The sequence below is a fragment of the Rhamphochromis sp. 'chilingali' genome, assembly GCF_963969265.1.
Source record: "Rhamphochromis sp. 'chilingali' genome assembly, chromosome: 20".
NCBI classification, from domain to species: domain Eukaryota; kingdom Metazoa; phylum Chordata; class Actinopteri; order Cichliformes; family Cichlidae; genus Rhamphochromis; species Rhamphochromis sp. 'chilingali'.
This window is the reverse complement of record NC_137947.1, coordinates 23,514,041-23,537,446: the sequence shown is the minus strand read 5'-3', so window position 1 is coordinate 23,537,446 and position 23,406 is coordinate 23,514,041. Positions and strand designations below refer to the sequence as shown.

The 23,406-nt window shown below is 39.0% G+C and overlaps 1 protein-coding gene across 1 annotated transcript in view; it reads left to right on the top strand.

The window, feature by feature from the left end:
* srbd1 (S1 RNA binding domain 1) overlaps positions 1 to 23,406 on the top strand; it is a 50,871-nt gene that overhangs the window by 8,889 nt on the left and 18,576 nt on the right. The window contains exons 10-16 of the mRNA XM_080868328.1: positions 3,523 to 3,626; positions 4,545 to 4,652; positions 4,815 to 4,972; positions 6,264 to 6,354; positions 6,556 to 6,663; positions 20,372 to 20,463; positions 22,712 to 22,794. Coding sequence (XP_080724454.1) covers positions 3,523 to 3,626; positions 4,545 to 4,652; positions 4,815 to 4,972; positions 6,264 to 6,354; positions 6,556 to 6,663; positions 20,372 to 20,463; positions 22,712 to 22,794 — 744 coding nt within the window. The remainder of the gene's footprint in view (positions 1 to 3,522; positions 3,627 to 4,544; positions 4,653 to 4,814; positions 4,973 to 6,263; positions 6,355 to 6,555; positions 6,664 to 20,371; positions 20,464 to 22,711; positions 22,795 to 23,406) is intronic.

The window sequence follows — 23,406 nt, the reverse complement described above, 5'->3', positions numbered from 1 at the left end:
GATTTGGTGGATGATTTTTCTCGTGCTGCCTTCTAAAATCCATGTCACTGATTTTTATGACCACATGAAGTGAAGGAAAAGAGTGCATTCCTGAACTTTAGAAGTTGAAACTTTTTGGTTTGGCATTTTTCAACTTTTCTTGAAAAAAGGGCTGAAAATATAAACAAATTATAGGAATAAATGAGTAATTCAGTACTTTTTGTTGTCTTGTTAATCAGCTAATGATTTCAGGCACAAAAAATCCAACTTTTCTTATGATTTCTTATGAGTGAAAATGGGGGAAAAAGTACAGTGATTTATTGTAGCGTATATAAGACAAAAGCAGAATTTGTACAATTTCAACAAGCTCAAAAGTCGGTATCATTTTATCCTTCAACACAGCCTGAACTCTCTAAGGCAAACTTATGTAGTCTCCAGGAATAGTTCTCCAGGCTTCATGAAGGACATTCAAAATCTCTTGTTACTGTTTCCCAATGGTACGACTTTCGGTTACTGTTCATCTGCTGATAGTTTTTTGCGCCTGCCACTTCTTTTGTTCTTCACTTGTCCAACTTCCTCAGTTTTGTAAGAGCACACCACACACCAGGCTAAGCTGTGCCCTCTTTAGCTCAGATTTAATTCCGACTAACATGATTTGAGGCCTTCTTTGAAGGGTACACGTTTACCTTATAGCTATTAGCAGCTGCTATGCTCTCGAGTATGCCAGGGAAGATTTGTTAAACATGCAGTGGGCTGTTTTTAATGCGATTTGCGCTGTGATCAAATGGTAGTTCAGCACTCCAGTCTGGGGCTTGCCTGCAGAGAAGCTTGGGTAAATGGAACTGTTTTATCAATTAAACACTTGTTTTTGATGGACAGGCGGAGAAAAACAAGATTATTTGTATGTTCACATTTTGTACTGCAAAATTGTTTGTTTGTGTGTGTGTGTACTGTACATGTGGTATATTTGAGTTTATGTAATGGTTTTAATGCCCGAGATGCTCTGAGGATTTTATAACTTTGTACAACTTGCGGTATATTGAATCAGATTCATGTGTCAAATATAAAATATGTTATTTTGCCACCTGGGTAGTACAAAGTCTGTGTAATCAGTGATTACGAGTGGACATCAGGTGTCCTGTCTCCTTCCTCCCTCACGCTCTGCACCTAATGTATTTATTCGCTACCTTTACCTAAACCAAGCGACATATCACCAGTAGTGAGAACACGTCACTGTGCGACAGTGAGAATGGGAAACTCCATGTGTGTTCCTTACAAAGCGTATTTTTTAAATGAAATCAAACTGTGTAAAGATACTTTTGTTTTATTATTCCATATACTTTACTGGTTATTGTTTATCCAGACCATTATATGCCCAGTTTTGTATTTCTAATCCTACTGGCCTTCACTTATATAGGGATATTGAGCATTCTACTGACAGCTTTGTTCAGCTGTTATACAACCACATTCGTCACTCATATACAATGTGTCCTGTGTGTGTCAACAAAGTCAAAAAGTCTGCAAGTTGGCACTGAATATGTGTGTCTGTTTGTTTATCCTTGATATGTCGGATGGATAGATGTGTTGATGACAGTATTCCTCTAAAGAAAGGGTGAGAGAGAGAAGGAGACAGACAGAGTATAGTTGTTGGCTGACTGCCCTCCCTTCAGGGCTGGTGGGAGGAATAAGGGGCATCTAGAAGAGACGGTCTGTCTGCTCTTGTCAGGGTTTGGCCGCTACTTGGTTACCTGTCACTCTGGGCCCATCTAAAACACAAACACAGTTCTTACTCTGTCTCACATCACCCTTCCTTCCAGATCACCCTGTGTGTCCCATCAGTGACCCAACTCAGATAGAAACTGAGAGAAAGTGAGAGAAGCACCAGACACTGGTGTTTATCATCACTGAGGACCGTCATCTGCTATAGAAAAAACCTGAGCATGAACAAAAATTGCTGTTGGATGAACTTAGATCTTTTACTTTTGTTGGCACCATAGCTGAATTTGGAATACATACCAGCAACAAGGAAGATGAATTTAGTGTTTGTTTGTTTTCCAGAAAGCTACTTTCAGCTGCTCCCTTATTCACCAAGGCTTGCCACAGCACGTATCTCTGCATGTTTGATTTCGAAGGGTTTACACCGAATACCCTTCCTGATGCAATACCAAAGGAATTTGTGTCTTCTCCTGGAATTGAACTGGTGATCTGTTGAATGTGTAAACCACTACACTGTGGAGAGATTTCTTTTTTTCTCCATTTAGGTTGTGATATCAATAAAACCTTAGAAGCAGCAGCTAAAATTCTGGTACAGTTGTGCATTTTTGCAGTTGTTTATAAGAAATACATATTTGAATTATATCTTTATCATACATTATAGTGTTGTGTATATAGATAGACTGTTATGTTTATCTGTGCAGCTTCTATTTACTTAAAGTGTTATGAATTCTTGAATTTCTGAAAACTTTATTAATATTTTCTTATTTCTAGTTGATGATACACACGTTGATGCCAGACAGTGTCGTATGAATAACACTATAAAAGTATATGTCATTCTTAATTACCCAAAATAATTAAAGCCCAAGAGCGCAGATTTAACAAGGCTTTGTTTTGTATTTACTGCTTTAATTTCACTCATGGGCTTTCCTAAATTCCAAGATAAGGAAGTGTTTTGCCTTTTTTTTTTTTTTTTTTAAGACTACCTCTTAAACTTTAGTTCTTTGATAAAGATTCTTTGAGAAATCTCTTCATAGTCAGCGAGGCAGCTCTGGGGAGAAACATGTCAACACAGGAGAAATCTTAACTTTCATCATTATTTAAGGAAACTTGCTGCATTAATCCGTGTCTCTGCCATGCCATTAGCTGTGTTTTATGTTTTTATTTGTGTGTGTGTTGAACATGGGCGCATCCCTTCCGAGGGTGCTGCTGAGTGGTAATGGTTGTGGCACTGTGTGGGTGCGGGTGGGGGGAAGGCCTTGCGGTCTCAGTGCTGATGGTGGCATGGTGGTGGCATTTGTCAGCTTGCTTCTTCCGCTTGGGCTCCAGATTGACGTCTTGTTTCTTGGCCCTGTTCTATGGCAGGCTAAAGGTTCCCCACTGAAAAGGTCAGACACTTACTACTGTTTGCTTAACAGCATGTAACAGTTCCTCTGAGGGGGGAACGACCGCACAGCAAAACAGGCCTGGCCACGGGATATACTCCTAGGCTCATCACTTTTAGCGCACGTGTATTGAGATTTCAAAGATTTTTTCTTTTTTGTATGTTTGTGTGAGTAAAGCGTGTTCATGCACTAAAGCGACAGAGCCTTATGTGTTTTAAAACAAAATATACACATAAAATATACATTTTTCTAAAATATTTCTGCTAGCCGTTGCTATTTATCATACTTCAAATGAAGTATATCACATATACACACATAAATTAATCTGAATATTTATGATTTCAGTGGATGCTGGTTTTAGGGACAACAGCGAGTCTTGTTTAACTGTCTGTGCGGTAACTGGTGGAAATATATGTATTGCATTCATGCGTGCATATATGTGCAGACGCTGGCTATTAACCGAGGGGAGAGTCTCAAGATTTTGACAGTGAAGGTGAACATCCCCGACAGGGTGAAGAGTGACTTCACTAGGTGGTGCATCAACAACAGGTCAGACACAAGTAATACACAAACACTGTTACACTCACTGACACATGTGTCTGCCATGATCATATGATGTTTTGTTAAAAATTTTAATACAAAACTGGAACTGTAGAAGGCAGAAAGTGTGGCATCTGTTGTTGACTTTAAGATTTTTGTACAAAAGGCACAAAACTGAACATATGATACCAGTGCTGTATGTTTTGTGGCTGTTTTTGCCTGTGGCTGAAGTCGGTAATAGAAATACTAAGAAATGGCTGGAGAGTCATTATTGCTTTTCAAGAGGACAAAAATGAAAATTTAATATTTTTTAATACTCCAAATTGAATACAATCCATTCATTATTTTCGACTTATGCTTCAGGTATCTCTAAATTAGATTTTACATTGAGAAATTATTATTAGCAACAATTCTCATAATTTTGAATATTTTCTTAGTATTCTTTTTTAATATTAGTTTTGGGAAGCATGAGTAGCACAGCACTTTCCTAGGTAACAGCAACTTTTGCTAATTCTGTTTTTTGCCACTCTGAAATAGCCATTTAAATAATCAGTAAAATAGAAAAAGAAGCAAATAGCAGTTGTTTGTAAGTACTATTTGTAAAGTACGCTATCCATTTTTAAATATATATTCTTAGGCATCTTGTAAGCAAGGTAACAAAATGTTACTCTAATGATAAGACGTATTTCTCATGATTAAAGGAGTAGTTTCCTTATGTGCCACCAAATATGACAAGCAGAACACTCCACCTGGTTTAAACTATAATAAAAGGTTCTGTACAGATTGGGTTTTTGATGACATTTGCAAAGCATCTCTTGGGAGCACAAGAGTCAGTTTGCAAAGGCACATTTGCTTTGACAAAATACGTTAAGCAGTAGAAACGCCTTGCAGAAGAACACACTCTTTACCCCCACTGCTTTAATGCAGGTGGAGGCCAAAGACATTTGCAAAAGAAGAACTTCATGCAATCATTAGGAATGCAGTGGAGGATTCATATAAAAGGCTTATTCTTCCTTTCCTCACCAGGAGTTACAGGTAAGTGGATTTTGGATTTTAAAGTGTTTTTTCACCCAATATCAGTTTTTCCATTTACACCATGATCCTTTTATGATCCTTTCTCAGTTTCTCTTTTGTTGATGTTGTCATTCTCTTCTTTAACTTATCTATTTGTCTCTATCTTGCATTTTCTCTCTTTAGGACTAAGCTGACGAGTGCAGCGGAGAAGGAGTCAATCGCCATGTTTGTGCGCAACCTCCGCCAGCGCCTGTTGGTGTGTCCAGTGAGAGGCTGTGTCATCATGGGGGTGGACCCTGGCTTCAGACATGGCTGCAAGCTGGCAATTCTCTCACCTACTAGTAAGTAAACACAAAAATGTACAAAAGTGGACTCACTGTCAGCTATCTCTTGGTTTTGCAAGTCAGTGTATAAAAAGCATACTCATGTACCTACACAAATAATACAAAAAATACATTTTATTGCTAAAGATATGATGAAATCACATTGATGTTGAAGAAAGATGGAAATATAAAGGCAATTTAGAATCGGAGAATCCCACAGATTTACCCAGGGATTCAAATCAGGGCTTTGTCCTGGACTTCGGTCTACTGGATGTAGAGCAACAAATGTTTTTGAGTCGTTATCTGACTGGGAGACAAAGCCATGAGCCACATCCATTTTTGCTGCTCAAAAAGCATCTCTAAAGGCTTTTTGTGATTGTAATCATTGTAGCCCTTTCCAAAGAGCACCTTTGTCCATTAACTATAAAGGGAATTGTATTTTTACCCTTTTACCCTAAACCTTTTGAAAGTTTTGAGTGCATTGTATCTCAGGAGAACAGCTGTGCCAAGATGGTTTGTTTTTAGTTAATGCAATTCATTGTCATATTTTAATACAATAACTAAGTATAAATTCACGTCATTGCTTTTGCCAACTGTATTTAATCACACTTTTTAAGTGTCCTTTCAAATTTATGACTAGTGAATTTTTATTTCCCTCGTTTGTGTCTTGTGATTTCTGACACTTGTGCTTAATTCCCTTTGCTATTGATAATTCAAACCTGGATATACATAGCAATGGCACACATTTCCAGTTGTTACTGGGCAAATTATGAAGCCAAAGATTTTTTCTGAAAGGTTGCCGTGTAACCAGGCACCACTAGATTTGATAGAGCTGGCATGAACCTGGTGGGTTTATTTTTTTGTGTGCACACAACTATGTGTATGTGCTGTGTCCATTTTACTGTTTTTTTTTGACATGTCACTCAGTGGTTGTGCCCTCAAACTGGCAAGGGATTGCCCCACCCTCTGGGTTACCAGTTGTGTGGCCAAAAGTCATGCTGGCACACTTAAATAGTATCAAATACCGTGTGGTGTGGTCACAGGTTTGTGTCTCCTGGCTCACATCATTTCACAGCTTCAGATCCAAACTTCTCTTTTAATGAAGCAGTGAAGTGACTGACTTTCTGGCGCAGCTTGGATGGATTATAGGTTGTGTACTCAACTTAGAGGGAAGAGACATTACGTTATAGCATACATCTTTGTCTGTTAAATTCCTCTTGTCATCATAGTGACATATCAGCAATATTGTAATTTCTCTCTCTCTCTCTCTCTCTCTCTCTCTCTCTCTTGCTACTTTTATCTGTCCAAGGTCAGATTCTCCAAACTGATGTTGTGTACCTGCATAATTCAAACCAACCAAGGGAAGCAGAGAAATTACGCCACCTTATGACCAAATACAGGTATTACAACTAAAGAGTCACTGTTAATCATAGTATTTCTGTGCAGATTGTGTATTTGTCTGCTTTCTTGGTGTTATAAAGTCCACTGAACTGTATATTATTAAAATCTGGAGGGAACTCAAAACCCAGTTGCAGTTTTTCAGAGGTTGATGTTTTTTTTCTTAATCCTCAGTTTTCTCCTCTTCATCTTGTCCATATTAGCTGTAGTAGGGTTGTCATTGGCAATGGGACAGCATGTCGGGAAACAGAGTCCTTCTTCGCTGACCTCATCTCCCGGCGGTATTTTCACCCGCTGGATGTGTCCTATTGGTAAGGTCCACTATACTTTGGAATAGTTCGTAAATTATTTATTATCCTGAGTAGAAATAAATGCTTATAAAAGATGGCTGATAGATGACTCTCCAGAGGGCTGACTTCTATTGCACAGTTTAATGTTTCTTGGGTTTGCAAGATTTGCATCTTAAACAGTAACAGAAGGCTGTAAACTGTGGACCTTTAGATATTTTTGGATGGTTTGCAAGATATGTATTTTTTTCTGAAAGGAAAATTACATAGTAGTAAGTGAAGCTCAAGCTTTATGAATCTGTGTAACACCAGAAACAAATTGAATTGAACTGGTGCTGAAATAATTCAAAGTTTAATACATATTTGCAACTGTATTTGTTCTGACTATTTTTAAAGTTAACTTTGTCTGTTGTCTTTCCTCTCTATGGTGTTTGCAAAAAACATGCCATACTGCTCGGCTAAGCCAAGGCTAACTGCACTCATGGTTCCTACTCTTAGAAAACACCCAAGGATTTTTTAGGACCAAAATATTAAAAAAAACCTTTAAGTAAGTGATTTATTGAAATATCCTTGATTTGTTTATACAACTTAACTGCCAATATGTAATCTCTTTCATTATGAAAGAGGAGTAAGAGGGGAGGTATCAGCAAGATCTGGAATTGTTATGGTAAATGGTAAATGGCCTGCATTTGTATAGCGCTTTTCTAGTCCTTAAGGACCCCAAAGCGCTTCACACTACATTCAGTCATTCACCCATTCACACACATATTCACACACTGGTGATGGCAAGCTACATTGTAGCCACAGCTGCCCTGGGGCGCACTGACAGAGGCGAGGCTGCCGGACACTGGTGCCACCGGGCCCTCTGACCACCACCAGTAGGCAAACATGGGGTTAGTATCTTGCCCAAGGATATTTGGCATGCAGCCAGGAGGCAGCCTGGGATCGAACCACCGACCTTCTGATTAATGGCTGACCTGCTCTGCCACCTGAGCTACAGCCACCCCCATAGTATTATGATGATTAATAAGTTATTAAGTTATTATGATCTTGGTACAGAATAAGATTAACAGTGGGGGAGAACAGTGATGAGAAGTGTAGAAGAATAAAAAACAAAAAGCATTATATGTGTGAGCGAGAAAGCAGGACACAGATGCAGAGTAAGACTAAGAGGAATGTGTCCTCCAGTGAATATTGTCCATTAAAGCCATCTGGACTTTGTTACGCTTTGGTCCAATTAAAGAGACGCTTTGTGGTTGAAGTTGTGTCTGTAACCAGGCCCAGTCCAAACTTAAGAATATAACAGCACAGAACCTGTGTCCAAGCATAATAACCACTGGCCTCTCCCTGCTCCATCTCGCTCACTCTCTACTGAGTTCCATGTGTGTTTGTTGACTTGGGGTTAGAAGTGGGACCACAGCCTAAAGTGACTTTAAGTGATATGTGAATGTCTATGTATAATTTTTTTTTTTCTGAGCACCTTGGAGTTCATATACACACACACACACTTCAAAGGTTGTGCTTTTGGTATAATAGCCCATATTTTTTCTATCATGTTACATTTTCTGTCGTCTTTTTAGAACAGAAACAGTGAAAGCGAGGCGTTTAGTAAGTTAATGTCCACTTGATTATTTTCCTGACAGACGGTTTTTCTTTTGAGCACCTCCAGAGCAGCTAAATTTTACATCTTGATATAATGCCTTTCTTGTTCATTCTTTTGCTGCAGCTGTTTGGCATTCACACTTTTCACAACACAGAAGAACCTTTGGATGTCTGTTTGATGTGGTGATAGCTGAATGTCCTGTATTACTCAATGTGATTAATCACATTTGAGTACGCAGCACATGTGTAAAGAGTCTGCCTTAACTTGGTATGGTTTGAGGAATAAAGGCATTTGCAAGTGTGTGAACTATAGAAGAACAGAAAGCTGTTGTTTTGACATTAGTTATTGAAAAATGGTTGTTGTCGTCCAGAGATAACATCTTTCCAGAATCATCTGGTCCTATATCTCACTCTGGTTTCTTTGGACAGTTGATGAATAAGATATGGGGAAAAAAAAGATGTTAAAATACAGTCTGTTTTTTTCAGAATTTAAATCTACATTCTGCTCTTGCTGCTCTTCGCTCCCTTCTCTCTCAATCTGATTCTCCTTGGTCCTTGTTTTACATTATGTATCCCTTTCCTGACTTTCCCTTCTTAACTTCAGTTGAACATTCTTTGGCCCTGCAGAATCCTTTTCCTAGATTTTCAAAAACTGCCCATACTTAAATAGTGGTTCGTTCCAAAGTGTTAAAACTCTAGGATTGGTTCAGTATCAGTATTGCACGTACTTTGGGATTTAGAGTTGTGGTCATAAGTTTACATACACACATCATATCCGTAATTGTTATGGTAATTTTGGACTTTTAATTATTTTTTTGAGCTGTTCTTTTCCCAGCGTGAGGTGATTGGATAACATACATTTCAAGTTAGAATTTATTTTTGATATTTTCTAATCCACACAGTGTCAAATGTATACTTACGTCCCCACTAATATTTGGTTAAATGTCCCTTAGCAAGGTGCCTCTTGACCAGATGTTTTTGGTAGCCATCGGCAACCAAAAGGCATAACTGTGGCTGGGTAATTTGCCACTCATCTTAGCAGAATAGGTAGAGTTGATTTAAATTAGTTGTAATTTTTCAATTTGGTTTTTAACCCAATTGACTGTGTAACTGAGATACTTCACATTTATGTTACAGCAGTTTTATATCAATACACTTATTTCTGCATGTTTTTTATTCTGTCGTTCCTGCTGCATGGAAAATCATTCTATGCTGGATGAAGTCATTCTCCTGGTACAAATGGAAAAAAGTTTTAGGGGTGGGGAAATTGTATAGCTAGCCTGTTGGTTAATATACTAGTTGTCAACATTTATTGATCTAAAACGGATTAACATCCTAATACCTGCTGTATTAGTAATATGTGTTTTTCCTTAATACTCCTTTAAGATATCTGGTTAATTGTGTCAAATTTGACAGAAGCATCTCTTGAAGAATGACAATGATTGCATGGCTGATTAAAGAATAACTGGCCTCAAAGAGTGATGGTTGTTTACTGTGAGGGTCTCACTCCCCTGCTGGTTGACCCACAGCTGACCCTGACTTGCTACTAAGACATACTCATTACTGTGACCACAAGGATGATGACAGTGATGTAGAATAGCTGTGTAGCATCAGAAACAGTAGGGATCTTAGTGCTGGCTGTGTATGACCCCAAAGTAATTAATTGACCTATTTTCTTGTATACTTAGCATGTTTGCATGAGCTTTTGTAGGCTGACGTGATACCAAATTGGTGCCCAATACTTTTTGCTTGACAGATGTAGGAAGGTTTTTAGGAATCCGTAGCTAGCCAAATCACAGTGGTGGAAAACAACCAGGAAGACAAAATAGTGGTTTCAGGGTATTTACAAAGTGAGTGACTCTCCCTGTGTTACCATTGCTATACCTTTAGTGGCCCTTGTTTTTCACCCTGCTTTTTTTGTCATCTGCTGCTAGTTATGATGCCATTACCATTTTAAATAGAATCAGTAAAAGTTTGGCATTACCAGTATTTTAATATTTTTACTAGAATACCATTAGAGGTATTAGGTTGGGCTGGCTTGTTTGGCTCTGTGTGTACCTCTGCAAACACATGTGTTGGTAATTAGACCTCCCCTCTCTTCTCTTTTCCTCCACTTTTTCTGCCAGCTTTGACTGTGCCGTAGTTCATTAAAGTCCCCGGCCTCATTTGCACCGTCTGCTTCCTGTCTCCCTGTGAGCCTTCATTGTGTCACCACCCCCACCCTTCACCACCCTGTCTTCTCTACTCGCCTGTCTCTCTTTCGCTCTCTGTCCTTCTGCCTCAGTGCTCAGATGACAGCCAGAAATGGCAGCCTGCAGGACATCCCTACTTGTATTTTGACTGTGCGTGTGTGTGTGTGTGTGTGTGTGTGTGTGTGTGTGTGTGTGTGTGTGTGTGTGTGTGTGTGTGCATGCAGTTTTCCTTGCCTTAGTCCTGTTTAAGTCTAACTTTCATCTTCCGCATCACCATAATGCTTTAGAAGTGTGGCCTTTTCCAAAGATGGTGAAAAAAGTGCACAGATTTGAGTCTTTGTCTGTAAGACTGTCATTTTATGTCATTTTGGAGCTACAGATGTGAAAGCTTGTTTTATTCTGTGCAGCTGTAATAGTCACCCCTATTTGTTTCCCTGATAGCGCAGAAATGATGTACAATGGAGTGCACGGAGTAATTTCATTAGGCCACAAAAAGTACACAGCACCATTATTAACATATATGTAGTTCTTTCTGATTTTTTTAAAGGTACAGTGTGTAAATCTCACCATATTAGTAGATTTCAGATTGCAGTCAATTGAATTGTGTTTTCTTACCTCTCCCAATTCAAGTGTATAAACCTAGCTACAGTGGCTGATGTGGGACAAACAACTCTAGCTGGCACTGCAGCCTGTCACTTCGCTGTCTACCTCAGCTGTCAATATACCACTTTCCCATGTCTATTTGTTTCTGGAACAAGCTGCAAAACTTTGTGAAAGGAGTCCAATAAGAGTCGATGAGTCAGTGAAGCTCGTGTCCAGGGTTTTCTGTTCGTAATCATGATGTTCTTGCCACTGTTCGCTGAACTTAGTGAAACAATAGATTAAACATTGTTTTACAGGGACACTTGGTGAATAACTATGTGAGAATGTTATCAAGCTGTTTATCAGAGGGAGAGTGTAATTTGCAAGACACTTGAGCCTTACATTAGCTGGAATAATGTTAGCTTATAACCAGCTGCTGCTGTTTAGCTTGCCTACTGTTAGTTTGTTTAAGAGATGGTAGTGTCGGATGTGTTATCTTCAGTGAATAAGTGACTGCAAGAATATCCAAGATAGATAAGCATATTTATTCACATTTTCTAACTTTAGTACCAGAGATGAGGCTTAAGGTGAGGAGGGGGAAATGAGGGAGGAAAGAGCATGTGTGGAGGGGGAGAAAGACAGAATGAAAAATTGATGATGTAAATATAGATGTCCAAATGTTAAATACTTATATATAGTTTGAACGACCTATTTGTGATCTTTAAATATAAAGTTACTTATAAGGTGTACAACATATGTGACCGGTATCCAGCCATATACATAAAATGCGATTATGCAGAATGGCAATGTCCGTCTTGTCCACATCACTTTGTTAGAAGATGTAATTACACACCAATCATTGTATTTCTATGAATACAACATTCTTTTTTTCTGATAAATAACCCCGAAAGCTACTTACTGTACCTTTTATATGAAGGTGATAGGCACATATGCACATTGCACTACTCAGTTCTGCACTTACTGAAAGTCAAAAATATAACTTATTTGTATATACTGCCTATTTAAATATAACGTTTATATTTTTGCAAATTTACTTGTTTGTGTGCACAAACTTGGGCTAATAAAAATGATTCTGATTCTTTAATAATCACAACTTTAGCAAATTCAAAATGGAGAAATACTATCACAGCAATTAATCTTTTCATTATTTTATGCTTTCAGCTGTTTAATATTCTGTAATTCAATAGAGAAAAGCAACAAATCTTCACATTTGAGAGGCTGGAATGTGAAATTAACCAGTAGTGATTATTAAAATTGTTGCTGAATAAATATTTTGTTGATCGGTTAATTAATTTTTTCAGCACTGATTTGCTCTCAGGATTTTTTTTTCATAATAAGCATATGACATCATAAATATTTTAGTGGGTTGATGCTATCATTGTGGCTATACAAGGCTTTTTTTTTAACAAAGGTAAATTGAACAAACTGCCTAAAATGTGCATACTTGTGTCTGATTTCAACATCCTCTCCATAATAATTTAGGCCTAGTTCTCTTAAATTTTGTTTTGTTGTTTTTTTTTTTTTATTTAATGAAAAAGATGGTGAGCGAACTTGGCTTCTAGTTGACCAGTTAAGCGGATAATCTCTGTTATGTTAATTTATATTTTATTCAAATTATATAAAACCTTTTATATTCAAGAGAAGATTGTGAGTTTTGACATAGTACAAAGACGTTTAAGGAGTATATACTAGCATACAACTCAAGGTTATTGAAACAGGATTATCATTAGAAAAAATATATATTTAGATGTTAGCAGTGGAGGATTAAGTATGACAGCTTTTAAGGACTTCAGTGTTGCTTCCTGTATTTTTCTTTTCTTGTCTTTGCCATGTAAGAATTATATCACACAATCTGGTTCTTCATAGTCCTATAAGATTCACCACACAGTAACCTTGCATGATTAAGCTTGAACTATGCCTCTATGGATGACCAGTAATCTGCAGGAAATTATACAGCATGAGGTAATATTAAGCTGACAAGGTTTGTCTGTGGCGATGATGACCCTCACTGAATGCACATTAGGTTACTTGCCATACAGCTGTGCCTGGATAATGTTAAGACCTCCTGCTGGACATCATTCTGGGACACATTAGAAGGAAGCTCCAAATTTCTGACTTGAGTAAACTATTTTCTAGGTTTTAGGTGACCTAACCAGAGTGCATCTGCTCTGATTGCCTGGGCATTGTCATTAACACCTGCTCTTTGCTAGCTCACTGCTCAGTATGTGTGCGTGTGTCTTTCTTTCTCCTACTTGCCTGGCTAGAGCAGCTTGACCTCAGCTGTCATTGTGCTTTAACACTGATAGAGCATGCAGGCTTTGTCAAAGCTCACAAAGGTGCACAACACGGACCAGACAGATGCTCGAGTGGAAATGTTTGTGTGTTGGTGTGATGTAGCGTTGTGCTTGGTGATATGATATGTGGTCTCTGTCACTTTCGTCAGGTGGTTTCCAGATTTTTGTGGGGGAATCTTACTGGTAGGAAAGACATGCACGCACGCACGCACGAATGCACGTACGCACAGTGAATTGGACTGAGGTTTACAAATGACAAAAAGCTGAGAGGGTTCAGTGCAAAAATATTGTGCTTAAATTTGATCTGCAAGTCAGTTTTAAACACTTCCTGTTTTCACAGTGTTACGATTGAACTGCGATACATTTACCGTTGCATTTCACTGTTTTGCATGTTTTGGGCTTTGAGCATTAAGGCTAACAAGTTGACAGTGTTTGGCTGTAATAGGTTGATGTTATTATATCAGAGGGCAAGAATATGTGGGGTAAGGTTAGGGAGATCTTTGGGCAACTGTGATGATACACACGCACTCTGACCACTGCTAAAGGCAAACAGAAACGACATCCAATTTCTTGACCACTTTCTCTGTTGCTCCTCAAGGCAATGGGATGACTGACCCTCTTATCCTTTTTCATAAACACACAATCAGATCCTGCGGGCCTACATGTCACAACTCCAACCACCGGTCCTGTTGCGTTGAATAAATGACCTGATAAATTGCAGTGTGTTAAAATAAAATCGTTTTTTGTGGTGCTCTGTCGTAATAAAACTACTTTGTCTATATGGTGACTTTTGCTACAGTTTATTATAATTGAATCTCTTTTTTTGCCATTTCTGACTTGTCGTTGAGCTGTGGGTTTTGTCAAAGTTGTACTTTTAGTTGATAAAAGTATTATGACGTTTCTCTTTCTCGTGCTAGTCATTATTTTAACTTAAATGGTTCATTCTGTAGATGAGATTGACACAAGCAGCAGAAGAAAAAGTCAAATAGCAGTGTCTAATAACAGCCTCTGTTTGCCCTGGCACACAGGCACGCTTACAATAAGTCCTTGACTGTCTTGCCCTCTGGCTCGCTCCTGTTGGGATGAGATCATTATTACTTGCTACTGATGGACCTGGAGGAAAGTGGTGGAGACTGTATGTGGGTGCGGGTATGTGTATCCCCTGTCATGTCCTGTGTCCAGGCATGCTCCCAGGGCCAAGCTGAGAGAGTGATGAACATACAGTGGCAGGACAAGCGATGACTGAGTGACATCCAGGCACTCAGGCCCCATTGAAGGTTGGATAGGAGGTGGTGCAGAGGGACAGATGGATTTAGAGGCATGGAAAGGCCTCAGCTTGGCTTTGGGGTGCATCTTCATATTAGAAGAGGAAAATAAACCCACGGGTAAACAAAGAGGTTATGTCTTTGCCTTAAAATTCATAATGAATTGAGTCTGATGCAGAAAATGGTGGAAGTATTGAGTAAACATTTCAGACAGGAGAAAATATAACGTAACAAATTCTCTTTTAATACTTTGTGGACAGGTTGTGGCTCGTGGGGTTGAGATGTGGTTGTTTTAGCTAAATGTTTTTGAACAAAACCCAAGTTGTGTGTTAGTGGAAAACCTACAGGTCAGAAGAAAAACATTATCATTTGCATTTATCGTGATTATTTAAGGAACCTTGAGAGTTTCAACTTAAATACATATTCTGTATATTTGTTATTTGTTTAACCTTAAAAGGATGGGTTAAATAAATAGTTTAGTTAGTTGCAAAATGAATGTGTATTGTCTGTTACTATGTATAAAGTAGAAATGCATTCATGTATTGCAGATAGTAGACATTTCTTCTAATCAGTCACAGTGTTACCATGCTTTTTTTTTAATGAAACAAAAAAATATGAATTTGATATGAATTATGATGGCATGACTTATGTGTTAATAATTGTGGGATAGCTACTTTCTACTTTTTCCTTGAAACCTTTTACCCGTCAAAGTGTGAAAGTCTAAAGGGCATGAAAAGCACTGTGACATCTGTGCCCACCTTCTGTGCTCTTCACAGCTTTTTCATTTGATCTCGTTTGCCCTTTCTTTTTGGCACAAAGCAGGAAGCTTTTTGTTGCTCTCTTTCTATTTCATCCTCACGGAGCTCTTGGAGATATTTTGCTCTTTCCATTACTGAAGTAAATGGCTTGTAAAAAAACAAATAATTCAAGCAGTATTGTTTTTTGAAGAAGGTTTATTTGGACTTTTTTAGCTTAACATAGTCACAGATGGTTTGGGTTGGGTTGAGGACTTGGCATTTGCAGGTGGTGAACAGTAAATATCTGCCACTTTCATTCTGAGGAGCCACAGGCCTGTCGCTCCTCCCACCGTGCTCACTGGTGGCCAGCCTCGATCCCTTCTTCCCCACGTTTCACCCTAGGGCTACACGGTTCCCTACAATAGTCTTGTGTGACAAAAATGTGTGATGAATGTGTGTGACATGCCATGTGTGTATTGCGTGTTTGCATGTGGTTGTGTATGCTTTTGTGTATGACACAAGTGCAGGCCTTTCCTGCTACCAGATTGACGTGAGTGTCTGTGAGGCTTTGCTCTTTTCAGACATGCCTCACACTGGCAGTTGGAGTTTATGTGTGTGTGCGTTCGGCTGCCTGCCTTCTAGCGCCTCGAAAGAGACTGACGGCCTCTGACACCTGCCATTTGGACGCTTTTCTCTGTGAAAAATGTCATTGTCTTCAGAACCGACGTGTGTGTGTGTGTGTGTGTGTGTGTGTGTGTGTGTGTGTGTGTGTGTGTGTGTGTGTGTGTGCGAGAGAGAGAGAGGGAGAGAGAGAGAGTGCGATATGGCGCATCCCTCAATTTGTCTCCCTCAGGTCAAGCTTTGCAGCTGACTGAACAATGGAACGAAGCTGTTTGAGCAGCTGGGACAGAGAAACTTACTGTGTGTGTTTTTGTGTGTGTGTGTGTGTGTGTGTGTGTGTGTGCGTGTGCGTGCAAATTTATTTTTGGGTGACAACATCTGATGTTACAGCTCATTCTGAGGCAATAAAATGAGGCCAATCCAAGTATCCTGAACACAAACACAGTTGCTGGAATAGAAAACATGGTCCAGGTTAGACATATTTGGGCAACAAAGTTTGCGTTCTCTTTTCCTTACCATATTTAAGTAAAGCAGTAAATAAGAAGGTTTCTACTTCAGCTTGACTGGGTATCATTAACACAGAGAGAAAGGTATTGGAGATCAGTACCCTTTGCTGCTTTCTTTTGCATATTAAGCAGCAGATTGCAGCCACCTACACTCGCATTCTATATGGGATCTCTTTTAAGCAAGTGAAATGCATGCAAAGTCTTGCTGAATTCAAGTGACTGACTTTTGGCAGTTATATCCCTCATCTTCATTCTAAAAAATATCTCTGCTTTGGATGTAGGTTTAGGTTAGTTGTCCAGCTGAATTACAAAATCAGTGATTTCAAAGGTATTAATCTTTGCAGCACACAGAATGCTTTTTTAAATTCATAATTTCTCCCACTGAAAAGGCTACATCCAGATAAACAGAATCAGTTTTGGGGGATTTATTCATCAGCATTTGGTCATATTATGTATTTTACACATATATATTGTATATATTCTTTACTAGGCATGTTTTATTTGATTTACTCTCTTAAGTGACTGCACCTGCTGGTAATTGACTGTGCGCGGACTGTTGGTGCTACAGCTCCTTTAAGTGTGAGAGGCAAAGCTCTCCTGTCTACTGATTTTTGTTATTGATTCCTTTTATGAAAAAAGCATATAATTGGTATAAAACGTTCCAAAATTGGCAACAATTATGTGAACTGAAGCATCTCAAGTGTAAGGGTATTTCCAAATTAAAAAGAGAAATATCAGACTAGTGAAATATAAAACCATAGGGCCTAAACAACAAACATCTAAATAGACAGATATTCAGTTACAGCATCCCTTTCTTCAAGTTGTTGAGTTGGGGTTTTGTGGCTAATAACAGTTCTGTTTTCTTGAGGAGTAGCAGGATGCCAGTCATTGTGTGTGTGTGTGTGTGTGTGTGTGTGTGTGTGTGTGTGTGTGTGTGTGTGTGTGTGTGTGTGTGTGTGTGTGTGACTTTCCCCCAGGAAAGGGCATGGCTAAAGGCAAGTCTATATTTATGTTTGTGTACAATTAAGAGAGCAAATGAACATGCGAGTGAACGATATCCCTACAGGGGCAGAAATCATTGCTTCACACCAAGAGGCAACCACTGACTTTGTATACAAAAGAGAGAGAGAGAGAGTGTGTGTGTGTGTTATCTGTCCATTCATCCACCATCCAACCACAGATGACCTTCTGCTGGCTGCCAGGGCGATCCCCTCACTATGGCTGCAGTCATAGATGCTATGGCGATGAGGGCTCAGAGCTGTATCTATGACAGTGGTTACCCAGATGCCCCAGCAGCAGCCTTAATTAAGTCAGACGTGATAGGGGCTGGTGGCCTTGCTTTCTTCTCTCACCCTATTCTCAACTTTCATATGTCCTGTGTATGCTTCATTGTACCATCATTTTTTTTCACTCTGTCTAGAGCATCTCTCTCTCTCTTGTTGTAATTTTTCTTGAAAAACAAACGGTGTAGGTGCTACACCTCATTGACCTACCCACTCTGTTTTGGGGGCAGAGAGAGAGATCAGGGTTGGGAAATACACATTCATATGTATATAAATACATATATAATTATTTGGCCCTTTGCATTTGCTGTTGGAAAATTGAGATTTAGGTATAGTGAATGATTTTGTTTATATAAGCGAAATCTTAATCTGGTCTTAATCTGCATTACCTACCATGTAAATTTGTGTCTCTGCAAGCCTGCATGTTTCTGCGCGAGCCCATGTGTGTCAGGTTAATGACCAGCTTTGCTTTGACCTCCTTGAAGGTCATGTGCCATTGCTCGTTAGTAGTGTCACCATGGCGATATGTCAGCTGTCAGCGCGATGGATGGGAGGTTAACAAAAAGAACAGTGTAATGGAGAAAGGGCTGAATAAAGATATTGGGAAGGAGAAAGAAAAAGGGAGGGTGGACAGACAAGTTAATTTAAATGCGATTCTCATCAGACGGCCTCTGCCACTCCTCATTAATGAGATACTTATAATTGGCAAGATTGTTGTAGCAAGGTCTAGGCCTCTGGGATAGTATATGTGCACGCGTGTGTGTTTGTGTGTGTGAGCGCACTATGGAAGACCTTAGTTTTGGACATAGGGGAGGGGACGACCCTCTTGTCATATTGGTTAGCCCTGAGGGAACTCCCCCTTCTTTCTTTCTCCAAGTCCCCTTCAAGAGAATAGGACGACTAAACAATTTGGCAGTTTCATTTGTGTGTCACCAACATTAACATGGGTATCAGTGGCTTTGTTGTACCACCATCTTGCAAGTGTGGTGATGGATGATAAGCAGCCTACTTTAGACTGAATGCATTAACAGGGAAATTGTATAATTCGTAGCATGTTAACCTTATATTGCCAGGAATTTAATTATAAGATATATATGAAATATAACAATGCTGGAATTGTCAAAGACCTTGACTTCAGTTGAGTCGTTAAAAGTTTATTTAATGGTTAATTATGTGAAGTATTAAGGCAGACTGTTGGTTTTATTTTCTAACTTTATGCATAATTCTAACGATTTTCTTTCTGCAGCAATATGTAAATGGATTTTTTTAATGTTACTTAAATTTATAGATAACTGGGCAGAAAGAAGAATTATATTACTTAGGACTTAGTTGAAACTTGGTATGTCTGACATCATGTCTCAGTCCTGACATGGCTTTGGAAAATGTGAATGAATGCAGCATTTTGAACTTTTAATTGTATTTTGATTACATTAACAGCTTTTCCTTTTGTTCCCTAGTGATATAGACCTACCCCTTTGACACTTATAATGCACCAAAGTATTTAAGTAATAGATAAACTAATAAAACTAATAAACTAATAAATTACTAATATGTTTGTCACTTTCTGTTATATAAATTTCACATTTTGTTGTGAATGAACAAAAACTTTTCGATTTATAAATAAAGGACAGTCTGTAAAATTATTTATTTTTCTGTAATTTCACACATTTATCACGTAGAAAAATGAAGCGTGCTGTTGAAATTGCACTTCTTTTTGTTATGTTGAGACATCTCAGGGATTAAATGTTTAGTTATGTTTCTTTACACTGACAGAAAGAGAAGTAGCATTTCTATGCCTCACTTAAGATTAAAATAGGCTGTGTGTAGCTCACGAGGTTAAGTGAGTTTGACATCCCTTGTCTATAGTAATACTCTATAGAGGCTGGCAAACAGTGCACCAAAACTACCACTAGATGGCAGAAGTGCCACACGATTTGCTGTAAAGAGGTTCGGTATCTTACTACTGAGTCACACTTTCTTTTGTGAGAGTTCAGTGTGGAAAAGTGACCGTACTCTGAATCATATATGCAGAAAAATGTATGGCTGTGAATTTATAGTTGCCTAAAGTGCATACCATACAGTGGGCAAATTGACTCAATCACCCAACTGACTCGCTAACTTCTGAACATGTTAAGTATTCATAGGTACATGAGGCAGTGACTCATACATGTATTTGGAGTGCAAGTTGTTTTTTTACACCTGCTGCCAAGTGTCAGAATACTTAAAGGCATTTGAAAGACTGTAACTGAGATCTTAATGTTAAGGGTGCAGGACTACTAGTCATGATGCTATTTTGGCTTGTCATGGCTACAAAGGGGGTAACTAGAGTCAAATAAAGTAACTGTTTTAAGGACTTTTCAAGTACATTATTAAAGATGTAAGTCATGTTTAATTATGATGATGTCTCTCAAGTAGTAATAGCTGTTTTAATTAGTTTCCTCCTCCCTCTCCTTAACTCACAATTTTCTCCCTATGCAAACCCATCTTTCTCACCTCTTTTTCACCTTCCCCCCGCTGTCGAACCTGTATGTTTTCCCTTTTTCCTTTGTACATCTCTGCCAGTATCTTCCCAAAGACATCCTTTACTTTTCTAACTCTTACTTTTCTTTCTTTCCCATATCTTCCCTAGTATAACCAATGAGGCAGGAGCATCCATCTACAGTGTGAGTCCCGAGGCAGTCCAAGAGATGCCAGACCTGGACCCTAACCTTAGGAGTGCAGGTACACCAAGCTGCAAAGCTTGATTGTTGTCAAGTAGCAAGTAGATTTTTCCTGGTTTAATGTGTTGTTTTTGTGGATAGCAATATGAATAAGGTTGGAAATTTGGTAGTCAGGAACAGCTGTATGTCCACTGGTTTCAGCTTCAATTTTATTTTCCACCTTTTTTTTGGTTTTTTTTTTTGCATAATGCTTTCATACATCAGTGAATTTCTGGCATTGCTTTTTGGTTCTCCTCTGTCGCCCTAACTTTGCTTTACCTCTCTGCCTCCCTTGCCAATTCTTCCTAACTCTCTGCACATACTACGTCATTGAAAACACAGTAGAATATAAAGGAATCACACTGAGTTTTGGAGAATAAATGTTTCCAGCAGACTTCCTCTATAAAAACCATAAATCAGCCAAGGCTGGATTATTCCTCACTAGTATCCTGTGGTCAGCAGCACAGAGCACTTGCAGAGAGCCATATTTATACCCATAACGAAAACCTCAAGAAATCTACTGAATTTATATTTGGATGCTAAGCCTCGACACCATGAATAACAGTGTGTGTCTGTTTTGCCTTTCGGGGGTATCTTTGCTATTGCCTTAGTCTAAATGAATGGCTGTGTAACACTGTATGCAGGGGGGTGTTTTGACTTATTACACTGATTATTGTGAGATTAGGGACACCTAGTGGAAATAGGTAATATTTTACCCATTTCCAAGGATTACTGTTTTTGTTCCACTTATTTCTGCTCCTCCCGTCTCCCCTCTGATCAGAGGACTGCTGCTACTAACTGGTTTTCAGTCACTCATTGCAGACATGCTGCATCTCTTTAAAAGTTGGCCTGTTGTAATCAAGTTTTTTCAGCTCATGATCTGATTGAGAGTAATGATGTTTGAGAGGAGTGCGAGCAGTTCATTTTCTTTCTCAGTTCATGCTCTGCAACAAAAACTGTGCAGCCACATCATCAGTGTCTCACCAGAAGGCTGGATGTCTCCGTTTTCTCCTGAGTAATGTGTCTGGCCAGGGCCTTCGTCAGTTGTTGTGCTCTTCATTGCTTCCCATTTTTGTAGTACTGTATTTGGCTCATAAACTTTCAATAAGTGCTGGAGAGTTCTGCTGGACTCCATTTACAAATAACCTCCCTTCAGAGGGGGGGTGGGGGTTAGAGACGGGATAAATGGAAAGAGTATAGGAGAGTTTTGGTGGTGTACTGAGCAAGGCTAGGGTTGAAACTCCATCCCTGTCTAAATATTATCTCAGGCAGCAGGCTCCTGCCGCAGCCAGAGGAGAGAGAGGAGGACCATTGATTCCAGACATACTCCCTCTCTTACATCCTATTCTTCCCTTTGTCTGCCTTTTCCACCTCAAAGATCAGAATCTGATGCATCCCATGCAGCATACTACATACACAAAACGGTGGATAGGGCAGGAAAGGAAGGACAAATGAAGGGACAAACTGTTCCCTGAAATTGATCAATGGATGAGCAAATCGTTGGTCATAATTGTGTTGTGATGCCAAAGTTTGGGGAGTATAGCAGTTTTTTTAAGTTCTATTTTTTAAGGAAACTCAAACTACTAAAAATATTTATGTATATATTGCTTTTTCTCTTTTTAAAAATTATATAAATGGAAAAGACATAACAGTGTACGGTAACGCCCAGAGCTGGCATCCCCTTTGTCTTGCCCATGGTTATGTAAGTACACAATTGATTGGTTGTGTTATTCTTCTCCGCTTGGTGTGTGCTCGTGGGGAAATGCCGTGTGTATGTGAATAAGATTATTGTAATTTTTCTCTTTGTCATTTAGAAAATCAGAAAAGACGTGTGATCTAAACCTTAAAGACTCTGTCATAAAACAAACCCAACGTTGGTTGAGGAGTATTGTGTATTTGTTTGTGTGCTACGTTTGACTGTTTTTGCCTGAGGGCACAGAAGTGGATAAATTGGTGTTTTTAAAGGTTCATGGCTCAAACATCTGTCAGCAAGCTAAATGACAGGTGCAGCAACTCCAGCTGAATGCCAGCTTTAATTATTATTAGTGGGGGTGGAGGAATGACAATTAGGTTTGGCCTGCCCTCAGGCCAACACAGTAATATGCAGACAATTAGCATATCGAGTAATTACGCATACTACTATGGATTTGCATATTCAATAACTGTGAGTCAAATACCAAGTTTATGAAAAACACAAACCACGGATTCCCATGAGACGTAGAGGTATCTCATGTGTGTGTGTGTGTGTGTCTGTGTGTGTGTGATGGCAGTGTCGATTGGAAGACGTGTCCAAGATCCGCTGGCTGAGCTTGTGAAGATTGATCCCAAACACATAGGCATTGGAACATATCAGGTAAGTTAGCTTTTAGCTTTTCGATTGTCTGCTTTTGTCAATGAAGACAAATATTCCAGGTGTACAATAAGGCACTTATGTTTATTTTGATTTTAATGTTTCGTATTTACTTTAGTTATCAAAGATGGTCTTTTTAGGAGAGTCCAGATCAAATATTTCATACCAACAATAATGTAATCATGCATTTGCATTTCTATCCTTTCATCCTCCAAAGCACAAGTTGCTTTTTACTAGAGTTTAGGTGCGACATTTATCTTTTAGGCAAAACCAAGAGAGCAGAAACGTAACTGAGTCCTAAAAAGAAAAAGCGATGAGAGGGATGAGGAAAAAAGGCAAAACAGGCAAGCAGGGACAAAGAAGATAAACTTGGCTGAGAGCTGTGTCAACAGATGATGCTAAGGATGACTAATTCAATTAATGGAGATCAGGCATGACGTATGTTTGGACATTTGCTTTTGCTTGTTTAATTGCCGTTCTCTGTCCGTTTGTGTGCACTGCCAACTCTTTTATACTCTTTCCAGTGTCTGTCTGTGTGTGTGTGTGTGTGTGTGTGTGTGTGTGTGTGTGTGTGTGTGTGTGTGTGTGTGTGTGTATGAAGCAGGAGTTGGCTCA